Here is a 15,168-nt window from a genome sequence, read left to right as displayed (position 1 = left end):
AAAAGAACAAGGTCAATAGGGTCAAACGGGGTCAGTGCGGTTATAAGTGAATATGTACATGACGTTAGAAGAATTGCGAATCAAACATCATCTATGGCTTAATGACACAGGATAACCTCCCTTTCTGTTTATATTGGCATTTAAAATAAAGGCTTTTCAGTGGGTTCCCTCCAAGGAGTAATTAATTGTTTAGCTACAGCGATGAGTCATGGGGAAATTAGTGCCTCTAGCCCTGAATATCTCAGTGATGTTCAGTGTGTCACCATCACCATACAGACCCTAAATGACTCAGTACTCCCAAAAGACAATTTCTTCTAAATAGAGCTGAAGATGACGCAGAAGCATACGCACATACACACGAACACATTCATTCGCAACACCCCTGCAGTTCAGAAACCATATGAGATCTTGCGAGAACTTCCACTGAATGTTACAACACAGGCTTTTTTCTTTTTTCTTCTAGAAGCGATAACCTCTATTTGCAGCCAGACATTGCTCTTGAAAACAAACTGGTATATCTGGTACATCTATTGCTTCAGAAGACACTTCGTTATTGATGCTTCAGTATTCACAAACAACTCAACTAATGCTCTAATGCTCTAATGCGCTAACATGTTGTGTGATAGAGCTTCAGTAAATCGGAATATTTGACTTGATGCCTGACAATTACTTGAATCAAAAGAAGATTTCACCGCACCCATATCCTGCTCCATTCATTATCTGGAATTATTAACTATTTATTCACCAATTTCTCTGGTTCTCATTGTTCCGCACTCACTCTAAATGCCATATTCACATGAACATGCTCAGCAGTTATAAAAAATAATACACGGACAACAGGGCATCCTATGTGCTAGCAAGGAGCTTAGACAATACCGCTCTAAAGAAACAGCCGGTCATCTACTAAACAGCTACAATCAAATAAAAGCAAAGAATAAAAGCCTTTATTTTGTCACATATATATTACAGCACAGCCACGATACAGCACCCCTGGAGCAGAAATGGGTTAAGGGCCTTGCTTTGCAGTGCTGAGGCTTGAACCCCAATCCTCACCCTACTGTAGAGCTTTAACCGCTTTAGCCACCACTGCCCAATAGATGTGTGTTTATAAAAAAAAAATACTCAACAACAATAGTTGTGTAGTTTCTAACAGAAAACAACAAAAGACAAAGAAACTGATTGGATGTACGGCCAAAAAAAATGTTAATAAACAGTTTGTTGTTTTTTTATTTTTTGGATATTCTTCAGTTTCACCGAATTTTAGATAGATTAACGACCATCTCGCAATGCAGTCGCACAAGCAGTCATGAGTTACAGCTGTACATTAGGCTCCACCTCATTCGAATTGATTGACATGATATGTGATTTGCAGCCATATTATTTATGCATTTCAGCATAACACTGAGAAATATTGAGGATCACAGCTTGCTCCATCAAAGTTAAAATCATAGGCTAAACATCCTACACAGAGACATTGGTGCGTTGGATAAAATCAGGAAACAATCTAAGTTGGTGGAGGATATTTTCAGAGAACGCAAGGAACCAGTGAAAAAAAGTGAATCTGAGATATCGTACAAAATGTAAAACCCTGCACTATCATTAGGTAACTCGGGCCCATTTTGCTTTCATGTCTCATGTACCGACTTCCCTGTCTCTTTGGCTTAAAGCTCCTGTGCACAATTCATTTAAAGCAAAAAAATAATAACAAGAAAATAAAAGGTTTCCTGCACATTTAGTATGTGTATCCCTAATAATCTATTGATGATAATAATAATAATAATAATAATAATAATAATAATAATAATAATAATAATAATAATAATAATAATAATAATAATAATAATAACCCTTTGATAACATGAATAACAACATGTATGCACATTACAGCTTTTGAACTCGACACATTACACAATGACGGGAAGTAAACATTGGGTTAAGATGCAAAGCTGATATTGTTATGTCTAATGATGTGAAACAGGAAAAGACCAAAGGACTAATCTCTGAAGAACACTATGTGAAGAGGGAAAAGGGGAATTAGAGAAGGCCAGACTGTTTACTTTTTAAGGAGATAAAGTGTATCTTGGGAAAGCTACTGATTTAAATCAGAAGACAAACTGTGCCATACTGAGATCGCAAAAGAGGTTGCAATTATATTCTATAAATTTGGATTCATGCCTGTGTTGACTCTCTGCAAACTATCAAGCATAATCACACACACACACACACACACACACACACACACACACACACACACACACACACACACACACACACACACACACACACACAACATTATTATGTTGCCTTCTTGAGCATCAGTAAACTTTTGAACCTTTTTGTAATAGTAGTATCATAGATCTCACAATCATATTAGTTAGAAGATGGTGGGAAAAAATGTACAGGACCTGATGGACTGTTCTGAACAACTGTGAGCAGGTTTAATGCTCAGAACAAGAACTATCCCAAAATATAAAAATAGATCATCCATGTAACAACACACAGTATTAAAGGTGGGGTCTCTGTTATTTGAGAAATGCTTCAGAAAACTGCGTTGGGCCACGAAACGAAACAAATACAAAGCAAACGTGTAGCCAATGAGCAGAAAGGGGCGTATCTTGTCGATAAAGGCGGAAAGAGTGTTCAGTGGGCATGTGTGACATTAGCAGAAAGCGGTTTTAACATTGACATGGAGGATAAAAACAAAGAAAGAAAGCAAAGAAAGGCTTACGATAAGGCCCGTGTTAATATAGGATCAGCTTTCCAGCGCTGGAGAGAACTGAAGGAGCGGGAATGCCTGCGTCCTTTGCATGATCATGCTTGTGTATCATTTTTGCTTGTTTGTTTATCTCCAATCGTATTGTTCTTCCTTTCAGCTATGATAAAGACACATTTCTTTCCATTAGTTGCCTGGGGTACGTATGTATGTGTGGGTGGAGCTATCGATACAGGGGTGGGACCCATTTGGGTTAGGGGTATGTTTGTTTTGGTGATTTTAAATGTCAACATTGGCTTTTAAACAATGGAGACCCCACCTTTAAGAATCCATCGTATGTAAACTTTTGATCTGGTTCATTTGTGTAAATTCAGTTACTGTTGTGTTTTGTTTGCTAATAAATAAACATCTGTTATGCGAAATAGATTATTAAACAAAACATAGTTTATAAGATCAGAATTATTTCTTTCAAATTATTAACATTTAACATTTTACAGATGCAGCAACACATACACATAAGTGTTTAAATAAGATGTGATCCTCCAAAAACTCAAGCTCTGTGTCTGTGTCACAGAAGCATGCAAATAAAATATTCTCTGCTAAAATAGTTGACAAGGTGCTGCATTTGTGCACAGACACACGCTTGACAGAGCTGACAGTCAGCCAAATTCAGGACAGATGTGCGTTTCTGTGTCCATGCCAAGCTATAAAGCAGCAGACACTGAAGTCCAAGATTCTTGTTCTAACTAGATAACAGCTGTGCTTCTGATTGGTCAAATTACTCTACAGATATTTCACATGCTTGTTGTTATTTGCGGAAATTTTCAAGCTTGGTAAAGTGACATGGTCAATACTATAGTCTATCATTTTTAATTTAGCCCCTACTTTGCATATCAGACCTGTTATCTGTGTATCGCAAATATGTATGGAGTCTACTGTGTTTCTCTTCAATAGGTAATTCATCATGTGTGCCTCAGATCGATTGTGGTCGTGTGTGATGGATGGATAAAGGAGGGAGGCCTTAAGGCCAGTGAGGCTTCCGGACTGACACGGTGTCATCGAGGTTGCTACTTCACTGACCGCTAATGCCATGAGTGATGAAATTTTCTGCAACAGCACCTAAATCCTGTGCCATATTTCACAGTTTGAGCCCTGAACCTCACATTTGAACCAAACACCCTATACCAGAGCCTTATATCTATCACCTTAGCCATGCAGCATGCACCAGAGCTCTATGAGCTTCACTATAGCCACAGCACACCAAGACTGCTATAGACTGTTATTAATTATCTCCTACTGAAGGAAAGGGAAAAAAACAAGTATCCATTTAGCTGTCTGCCTATCTTAACACACACAGACACACACACACACACACACACACACACACACACACACACACGTGCGCGCACGCACACACACACGCGCGCACGCACACACACACAGCATCTCTGGATTTTTTCTCATCGATACTAAATAAACATTATTAAAAAAACTTGTCTGAGTTTATACACACACACAGAGAGACACACACACACACACACACACACACACACAGACACACACACACACAGACACACACAGACACACACACAGACACACACAGACACACACACAGACACACAAACACTTCCTGAAGTCAGCTGACAAATCTCAAACAGAACACACCCTGTCATGGCACTGAAGCTGTAGTGCAAAACAATCTTTCTAAATTCCCAAGGAAAAAGAAAATACAAAAACCTATTCTTGTTGTAAAGTACATGAATTGAACATGACGTTTGAAACTACAAATGTCATAACATCAGCTTGTCTACTAAGGGTGTAAAATTCCCACTAAGCATGTCAGATCTGTCAAACTCTGGGAGAATATGTCGGACGGTGGCTCGGCTTCGGCGTAAGTCAAAAGAGAAGGAAGTAGAGCTCTGATTAATCCTGCAGAACTTTTCGCTGCCACAGGCTGCCAAGTTTTGTATGCTTTCTTTCAGCGAAATGATAGATGGGCATTTCCTCAGCTCACTCTGTGCCTGATCTCTCAGCTCTCGCTTGAGCCGCCCACCACCAATTCAGCACATCCACCCGCTGAAGCAGCCTTTTCATTAAGAGCTTGTTTTCAAGTGGCACACTGAAGCCAGATCCATATTTCATTATTTCACCTCCATCCTTCACCTTGTCCATCTCACAGACTCAGACACACCACACACATACCTATGAAAGGGTAACCCTTTTTTCTGAGACATTGCACAGCAATAGAACGATCGTGTGTAACTACTCCAGTGTGTGCTGGAGTATTTTTTTCCCTATGATCAAAAAATCGTATTCTTCCATCATATTTTTCCGCCTTTATGACTGAAGCCAGATTTATGCTCTATACTATACTCACGCACAGACACACTTAAATACACACTTACATACACTACGTTGACATAGTCATCGTCTGAGAGAGTCTCCAGCATCTCACTGACGGATGTTCGGATGAGTTTCAGAGTTAATCCGGACACGCTCCCGCTCCTGAAACACACCGATAGACATGACACCTGAGTAACCACATTTACACACACTTCAGCAGCAACAACATTTACACCATTCAGCCTCTTTACAGGCAGACAAACAGCAGAAAAAAAGAGCAGTCATGGTCTGAAACAGAATAATGCACTAATATAAAACCCACTCACGCGTCCACCAGAATGAGCATGTCCTTAGGCGAGGCAGCACCCTGAACATACCTGAATAAAACAACACAACAGGAAGAATACATCAATACTGACACCAGAGAACTGTACACTTGTGTTTTTTTAACATGTAATTCATGTGAATGCTACAAAACTCTTCGACACATGGATCAAGGCTGCATAATAAGCCATTGTTTTAATTAACAATGGCTTTTCAATGCTGGCTTTAGCAAAACTGTACAATGATTATGAGAAATAATGAAATCTTCTTATGTGCGTTTTAATCATTCAAGTTTTCTGTAGCTTATGCATTATTGATTTCAACGAATCAGGAGTTAGGCATTGTCTATTAAGGCAATACTCATCACAGGGTCTCCGTTTACTAAAATAAAAGTAACGAGGCATTAAAGTGTACTACTTTTTTTTATATTATGCAGTCTTAATGCTCATTTAAACACAACTGTAAAGGTTTAAGTAGGTACCAGGGCCTGCGGCGGACATCATATAGGTCAACTTTACTCGGTGTTTTCCTGGCATCTTTCCACGGAGAGGCTGAAAGTAAAAAAAAAGATCATTAAATTCCTCGACAGGTCAAAATAAACCTTTGTGACAAATAAGACCATGAGATCTCATAAGACACATGCGATCATATGTAAGACATATATAAGATTATGGGGATGCTGCATCGTGTAGCATATAATAATTAATGAGCAGAGCTGCAGGATTCAACATGTTAACATATTTCCTGCATAATACTCCACATTAATATGCATGAGATGTGAAAATGAAGGTGAGAATAATTACATACGATGACTAATAGTAGCATTTAGACAAGGAGATTCATTTCTTTTCAAAACAGCATGCATTAAAATGCAACATTTGTAGCTTCTACGAAGATATAGATATATTTCTTGCATTTACATCAGAAATTATTACCAAAAATTTAGTTAATTATTTTCTTCCCATGATGGAATAAAAGTAAGCAGATGGAGCTGAGCAATTACTGGCAGACTAGTGGGTGTACAATCCGGCACACTGTTCTAAATATTAAAGGCCTAGCTGTGTGTGTGTATGTGTGTGTGTGTGTGTGTGTGTGTGTGTGTGTGTGTGCATGTTTTATACTATGTGCTCATATGAGAGGTGTGTTTATGATTGACAAGCTGATTAAGTAGATCTGACCTTTTCATTGCCTGTGAATACTTGCAACTTTTATTAAAAAATACAGTATTGTATATTAGATGTGTGTGTGTTATATATTAGTGTGTGTGTGTGTGTGTGTGTGTGTGTGTGTGTGTGTGTGTGTGTGTGTGTGTGTGTGTGTGTGTGTAATGCCCTGTCAGATTTAATGAGGCTGTGATTAATGAGTGAACACACACACACACACACACACAAGCGCGCGCACACACACTCAAACACCAAAATTAGCATAGCAGACCCACGATTTCTCCAGCCCTCTAAAATAACATTTACATTCTTAATAATTTAGACAAAGGTTTAAAATAGAAATACACAATTTATATGCAGACTTCAAACTAAAAGAGCCACTAATGGGGAACCTGAAAGTAATTGAAATAAGCTGAGTGCTTCATCGCTTCTCTACTCCATCATCATTAGTGTGCTGGGGACTTTAGTGAGCACGCTACAGAGCTGATAGCACATAAATTTAATAGTAAAATGTCAGTGTCATTTAAACCAGAGCATTACATGACATCATATTTACAAGTGAGACACAGTGAGACTGGATTATTGATAGGATCTGGCCCGGTGGTGATACTGGATGGGAGGGTCCATATTATAATATCTATAATATCTATTTATAGCTTAAATTTATAAATATTAGTTTGCTTAACATAACTCTCTACATGGCTTCTAACTAAATGCCAAAGATGTTAACAGAAATGTTTAAAAACAAACATTAAACTTACAGTTCTGTCATCTTGTGTAGTAGGTACTTTAATGGATGATACTATTATAGAGATCAACTTACAGTATTTTCCGCACTATAAGGCGCACCTAAAAGCCTTAAATTTTCTCAAAAATCGGCCGTGCGCCTAATAATCTGGTGCACCTTATGTGTGCACTGAGTTCCAAAATCTGTAAAAAAGTGTGCGACTTTGGTAAGTGCTCCGCTTGATTGACTGTCGGATCATTTACAGGGACGTAATACATACACTACGTACGCTGGCAGCGATAAACCAATCAGAGGACATTACGTAATACGTACAGTACGTACGCTTACCTTTGCCACGCCTCCGGTAGGTATAACTACCGGTATGTTGCAAAACAACATTTGTTTTTTCCTAACCATGAGGACTTTGATGGATTTGTGGGAGAAGATTGATTACAAAATAAGGTGTGTGTTGTTAAATAGTAGAATAAAGTTAATCTAAACTCACTGTTTTGCTTCTGTTACCTTTTTTGTAGACCGTATGTTTTAGCATGCGCCTTATAATACGGTGCGCCTTATGTATGGAGAAATAGTCCCCATAATTATGACTGCGCCTTATAATACGGTGCGCCTTATGTATGGAGAAATAGACCCCATAATTGTGACTGCGCCTTATAATCCGGTGCGCCTTATGGTGCGGAAAATACTGTAATACAGCTGAGCAATTGCGGGTTAAGTGCCTTGCTCAGGTGCCCAGCAGCAAAAGCTTGGTGGAAATGGGATTTATACTCACAACCTTCTGATCAGTAGTCTAACACCTTTACCGCTTATCTACCGCATTCCGCATCTGTTCAGTCTACTAACTTTTAGTTTTTCATTCAAAGATATGTCAGGGGAAAGTGAGAATCCATTAAATAACATGCAACTTGACAAAGACATACAAAAGCATCCCACCAAAGTGAGTTGAAAAATATCAACTCAAATGTAAATACTACAGTATATGTTTAGAAATCTAGACACAGTTTTGTAAACTCCTGACATGACCACCAGAGATAAGCTGCAGGAATCTGTGGTCTGAGCTAGAAACAATTCAGCTCCAGTCTCTTTTCTTCGGCCCTTTTGTTTTTGAAGTACTTTCCATAAAAGTCTCCCTTAAACCACTTGGTATGTGCTCTGTATGAAATTTAAACAATTGAATCTGATGTGGAGGCAAAAAAGAAAAAAAAACATATTTCTTTGAAAGACATGGAATTTTAGCCTTGTTATCACAATTATACCATCCAGACAAGCCCAGCCACATGTGTTGTAAAAGCCCTCACACATTCACACATCTGGTCTGAATTCTAGGCAACACAGACTAACCCACATTCTAGTCTTCATTAAAAGTTTCCTAAATGGGTTCCATAATTTACATCTGTCTGAGGTAAATAAAATGCTGTAAATACAAACATGACACACACACACACACAAAGACAAAGAAGGAAAAGCATACCAGGGTAGTAGCGAGCAAGCCCTGTAGCGCTGCCAAACACTTGCCAGAGTAAAGTTGGGTCTTCGTCCTTGTTCTTCTTAAACACATCCTCCAGTGCTTCGGTCCAGTTCAGTTCATTTAACACAATGGTGGCTAGACACAAAGACATACACACAATTTTATGTTTCTATAGCATCCAGAAAAATCTGTTTTTTGTCCTGTTTCAGAATTGCTACGCATATAGATTTACCTTTTATTTACATTTACAGTTATGATATTTGCCATTAGAGAGAATTACAGAAATGGTGTAAAAAAAATTAAATTTAATTCAAATTTATTTGTATAGCGTTTTTAACAATTAACATTGTCTAAAAGCAGATTCACAGTACATAAGAAACATAGAACAAAATATTAATGTTATACAAAGATTAATAAAAGGAAAAATTCCCTTACATGGAAGAGGAAGAAACCTTGAGAGAAACCAAATTCATTTGGGTGACAATTGAAGGTGTGATTATGAACTGCTATAAACACCGGAGAGTGTTATTATGAATAATGTCTTTTCTACAGTCATATACAGTCATTATAGGTGTATTAATTAGGCGGTTGTTGTCCATCTGGAGAATACGGTTCACTAATTCATGGACTAAGACTTTTAACAGTCCAAAAACTGTGTTGGGAGGTAAATTCTTTCTTCTTTATTTAAGTTAGATTGTAAAGCCAAGTACTTCAGGAAGATGAAGTTCTTTATAAGTCATACGAACACATTATTAAAACTTTTACACAGTGCAGAAACTTTGGCAAAGTGCGGAGACTGCTGTTTCCTTCCAATAATGCAATAATATTTTCTTACCAAATTTCCACTACCTATGAATTAAATGTTACTGTGCAAATACTATCATTTAACATTAACATAAGCTTCCATGTCCAAGCTGCTGTTAGTAAAATGATCACAGGAGCAGGAGTTTCTGATCAAAAATCGGTACATTTCAAAATATCAATACCAAGGTAGTAAAAGCAGTTTGAGCAGAGTAACAACCAATTTCTTTACTTTTCTGACAGTTTTATAGTGTTATCAGATAACAGGTAAGGAGACTGAAAATCAGAAGCTAATCTATGCTGTAATTTTAAGGAGGATGAAATAAAATACTGCTAGGACAATGATCAGGACAGTAATAAAGTCACAAAGCAGCACCTGTAATTAACAAATTAGGAAATTAACAAATTAGAGAATTAAAGAAGAATTAGACTGTTAGACATCTCAGGACGGTTAAACTTCGAAACAAAAGTTCACCAATTTTTCTTAAAAATTTGAGCAAAGTTGAAGATAAGCTTTGTTTCAACTCATAAGGAGTCAATGGATGACTTTAAGGTTTATTTTCTCTGAAACCGTGTAAAGTCGCGTTCAAGATCCAAGATTTGTCTTGGCAATTGGAGTTTAAGATACGTTCCAATCATTTAAGTAGGTTATCATATTTTACTGTGTATTCAGTGACATTTCTTCTAATCATCTTGGGTCTCACAAACAGTTTCCTCAAGATAGCAGGGAAGAAAAATACGTTCGTGAAGGTGCGAGTGCTTCCAATTTCACTCTTTTGATTCACAAAAACACAAAATTTATCCATACTTCTTCTCACAATTGCTGTTATTCAGTAAATGAGTGTATGAAGGATAAAGACAGATAGGTGTAAGTTACACCTGCGAGTGTGTGTGTGTGTGTGTGTGTGTGTGTGTGTGTGTGTGTGTGTGTGTGTGTGTGTGTGTGTGTGTGTGCGAACAAGATAATTCTGTATTATCCACACAGGGCTCTACAGCTCCAGTGGTGCAAACTCGCTGATCGACTTTATTGAATCACTGGCGCGGGAACCATGGAAACCTATAATCATCTTATCAAATCTCTCATCTCTCTGAAAAGGCCATGCGCTGGCAGGCCTGCTGGTAGCGCTGCTAAAGAATATGCTCATTGGAGAGGGAAAACGGTCTATGTGTCAACATTAAGGCTAATGAACCATGCAAAATTCAGTGTTGCCGTCACAGTAACAATTTATTTTCATAAACTGGGCGAAGATCTGAAAGATGTCAAGCGGGTTTGCTATGATGTATGCATCTTTTTGGCTTTTAAGCACCAGGAAAACTTGATCATAGAGCAAATCGTTGGATAAATCAGCACAGAAATGAGGTTGTATGGCAAATAGGGGTGTAGTTGAAATGATAAGTGTGTTTATTTTTCATCAGCACAAACGCAACGATCATCAACATTGTAACACACAATGAATCTCAAAAAGGTTCCAGTGAAATTACAGGAGTTCAATTGCAGTATGATGCAAAAGGAAGATTTGTATTCTGTATTTTTGTTGCTCCAAACTCACTATATACCCATTAAATTCCATTTCCCTTTTTGCTCTCTTGCCCTCCTGGAGAAAACCATTTCCTGTGGCTGTTTCTTTCAGTGTTGTCTCTCTTAATGACTGGGAGATTTTGTTGCTTCTTTAGAGCGTGGCAGTACAAGCCCACACACTCCTTCTCTCCCTTAAACGACGTGCCACTTTATCCTAGAAAATCCAATTTTCTCCCATGCGGGAGGCACGTGTCTGAACTATTTCACTCTGTGTAGATATATGTGTGTGTGTGTGTGTGTGTGTGTGTGTGTGTGTGTGTGTGTGTGTGTGTGTGTGTGTGTGTGTGTGTGTGTGTGTCTGCGTAACAGGGGTTGATGTATGTTCTTGACTTTAAATGTTTATGGATTAGTATCACTATCCTCGCCAGTTCTGATTGACATCTGGCAACATCCACGAAGATAACAAACACACACACACACACACACACACACACACACACACACACACACACACACACACACACACACACACACACAATTCACAGTACAATTCTCCTTTTTTTTCGTTTATGCATTTGCAAGCAGACTGCCTCTCTCTCTCTCTCTCTCTCTCTCTCTCTCTCTCTCTCTCTCTCTCTCTCTCTCTCTCACACACACACACACCCACCCACACACATGCTCTTAAAGACAATTAACTTTACCCTTGTACTTGAATGTTCGCCACCCTTTCCCATTTCCCCTCTGGAAAAGCTAGATGTGTGCCTCAGACTCATTACACACACATGCTTCTTCCTGACCCAAGGTCAGAGTGTTGCCAACACTGGCACAATTGCACCTCACACTCCTACGCTATTACTTTGTCACACTCTGCATTCCTTGTTGAGTTTATTTTATTTGCAGTCCTGGTAGTGTTAGTACTTATGCATGCAGCTATTTTAGACAAGCTGGAGAGTTGGAATCGTACATGCTCGGGGACAAACTAGGCAAATTAGACATGGTAGATCATCAATATTGCACAATATTTCACACAATAGATCTGAGCATTACATATGTGCTGACAATAAGTAATATGATATTCAACAGGTGTAAAAGAGTCATCAATGTATCGCTCTTTTGCTCTTTCCGTACCTCCATTAGACATGAAAGATGGAAGATAACTCTAGAAAGCTATTTCCCTAATTTCATTATTTTATAAGAATTAAAGTGCTTTGCACTAAGCCATATATCATTATATTACACATAGAAGTCTAATATGATGATTAGTGAGTGGATTCATCCTGTAAGGGCAATTTTGTAGGATATATTTAGCCCGCTAGTTATTACATTTTGCATTAGCCACTTAACCTTAGAGGCACTTCTTTTAACGTAACTCAATAGCTTCCACATGTGAAGGTAATTTATTATTAATATATTTTTGCTTATATATATATATATATATATATATATATATATATATATATATATATATATATATATATATATATATATATATATATATAAGAATAAGGCCTGGAGTCATCTTTTGCAAGCGAAAATGTATGCATTAAAATGTCTTTCAAACATATTGTTTTATAATCGGTATAGTTTTATACCATTCGAATAGATTTTAGTTGTTTTAAGTGTTACATTTAAAGTGGAGAACTTTTCCAAAGCAGTGCTATATGATCATGTGCACGTCACAACCATGTACTGTAGATGCGATTATGTCCTGAAGATAAGTGAAGAACCTACTTTCTTTTGCAAGCGATGACCTGCTACATGTCAACATGTCTTGGGTCCGACAGAACATCCGACCGAACAACAGTAATAAAACATTTACTTATAGTAAGAGCTTAAAACTAGTAAGTCGTTAAAGTAATCGTTATCTGCTGAGCTTTCATTTAACGATTTATTTACTTACTTTATGTTTCACTTTTTATTTTTTTTAATTGAAAGTTTATATTTGTATGTTAATAAACATAATTTATTAAAGATGCAAAAATAAGTCATTCCGATGCAGGAAAAAAAAGGATAACACACATGGACAAAGTATACCTTTTGGCATTTGTGATTTCTGATGTGTTAATAACGTTTGGCAGAATTTATGATCATCATTGTACTTGTATTACTTCCTGCTGTGATGTTAGCAAGCGGTTGTTCTTCTGGTCTCACAGTGGAGCCAGAGGCAGCAGGTCATGAGTGTTTGTGTACACTCTATCTGCACTTTTCCATTAGTCACTGATAACTCGAGCGTACAGGTTCATAAATCTAAGACAGTGGAACCCTTTCCAAACCTAAAGTTAGTACAAATTGAAAAGATGTACAAGGACAAAAATCCAAATAAGATAAATGACTTAGTAATGAGAAATAAACAAAAGCACAGGAGTCACATGAACAAAGCAGAGCAAATAAGGACTAAACAATATGTGTGAAGATGTATCATGCCACCGTTTGTGTGTGTGTGTGTGTGTGTGTGTGTGTGTGTGTGTGTGTGTGTGTGTGTGTGTGTGTGTGTGTGTGTGTGTGTGCGTGAGCGAGTGCTGTTAAACTTATAAACTGTTACAAAGCAATAACACTGGATTTAATTCTGTAAATATTAAATAAACATATCTGTACAGAATCATATAAACAATTATTTTTTTTCTTTATATAATGAATGCGCTATACAAGTCCTGGTGAAGTGAATCAGCTGATTTGGTTGAAATGATAATGATAATTAAGTCTAGAGTCTTGATCCATTAAATGCTACAAGAATAAAATTATTTATAGTTTAACAGCACTGCCTTTTAATGAAGGACTAATCATTAGTTAATGTCAAATAAGGTGTAGTAATTATCTAACTATGTTTCTCATACAGTAAGTGTGTGTGTGTGTGTGTGTGTGTGTGTGTGTGTGTGTGTGTGTGTGTGTGTGTGTGTGTGTGTGTGTGTGTGTGTGTGTGTGTGTGTGTGTGTGTGAGGGGTTGTGAGTCTATTTGCATGTGCAGATCAAGGGCCAAACACTATCCCAGCAGGCAAAGCGAGCTGTAATAGTTCCTCCATAGTCTGGCCAACCTAATAGCTCTGCCTAAAGTGAAAATTGTTGAAATGCTTCCTAGTATCTTTGGTTAGATTAGTTCTATTAACATACAGAACTTCCTTAGCTTTGTAGACCTTCAGCGAACATATGTTCTCAGCTAAGGAGTCAATCTTGCTTAAAACACTGTAAAGCCTACTGTTGCAGAATAACATCACTTTTAACAATTTTTAAAAAAGGCCTCTCAAGACCACATTTACATAGTTAATGGGTTCTATTGTTTGTCCTCATAATGATATTTGAAAGAAGAAGTGTTTATAGGTCCGGTAATCTGGCCATGAACTTCGTGTTGAGCTCATCTCTATTTTTTTTGCATCACTGGATTTTTCAAGATTCAAGTAAGTCAAATTCCTCACATATTTTTTCTGTGTTTATTACAATGTCTAGAACACATACATATTTAGTTATTTTGGAAAACATTAATAAAACTTGATTTAGAGCTTGTTAAGTCCATGTTGTGATTGAACAACGCTGGGCCAGAGTGGTTGTCAAAATAGCCTGTGCACCTTACACATTACATACAGTAAGGACACTGCATTTCTCACATGGTCACAAAGTGAAATTTAAACTGTAAATGATTCATTATAACTAATTTCTTATAACTAGTTCCTGGCTCATGTGCTTTTCTGTTAAATTTGTACTTACTTTAGATTGGACCATAATTACACACAAGAATACATTTTATGTGGTATTTGAAACTCCATCATATAGATCAGTATCTGAAACTCCCTGTATCTTTGTAGTTTTTTGTTATTTAACATCTAAACGGCCCTGAGTTTTGCCCAAGTAGCAGTTTATAGCATTAGGAGATAGAAAAGCAGGCTCTGCATGTTCTGGTTGTTTTGGGGTGATGCCTGTTGCATTGTTCAGGGACAGGTGTAAATGGTCTTGAATATGAACCTGTGATATGGGGGAATGCATGTGTTCCTTTTACGATGATAAGTAGATAGCATAATAGGCCATCCAGAGAGCATTGTTTGAATGAAGTGGTGGAATTCTGATTAGCATTTGCATTGAACTGATAATACTTTGATGGAC

General features: G+C 37.5%; 1 protein-coding gene across 5 annotated transcripts in view; it reads right to left on the bottom strand.

The window, feature by feature from the left end:
• Positions 1-15,168, bottom strand: part of LOC113652492 (voltage-dependent calcium channel subunit alpha-2/delta-1) — a 102,151-nt gene that overhangs the window by 37,983 nt on the left and 49,000 nt on the right. For all 5 annotated transcript variants that reach the window (XM_047822503.1, XM_027161603.2, XM_027161601.2 and 2 more), the window contains exons 7-10: positions 8,760-8,891; positions 5,862-5,931; positions 5,383-5,433; positions 5,119-5,218 (exon numbers count right to left, since the gene is read on the bottom strand). In XM_047822503.1, the coding sequence (XP_047678459.1) occupies positions 5,119-5,218; positions 5,383-5,433; positions 5,862-5,931; positions 8,760-8,891 (353 nt within the window). The remainder of the gene's footprint in view (positions 1-5,118; positions 5,219-5,382; positions 5,434-5,861; positions 5,932-8,759; positions 8,892-15,168) is intronic.

This window comes from Tachysurus fulvidraco, chromosome 13 (genome assembly GCF_022655615.1).
Source record: "Tachysurus fulvidraco isolate hzauxx_2018 chromosome 13, HZAU_PFXX_2.0, whole genome shotgun sequence".
Taxonomy (NCBI): domain Eukaryota; kingdom Metazoa; phylum Chordata; class Actinopteri; order Siluriformes; family Bagridae; genus Tachysurus; species Tachysurus fulvidraco.
The sequence above is the reverse complement of the archived record's forward strand: the minus strand, read 5'-3'. Positions and strand labels throughout refer to the sequence as shown.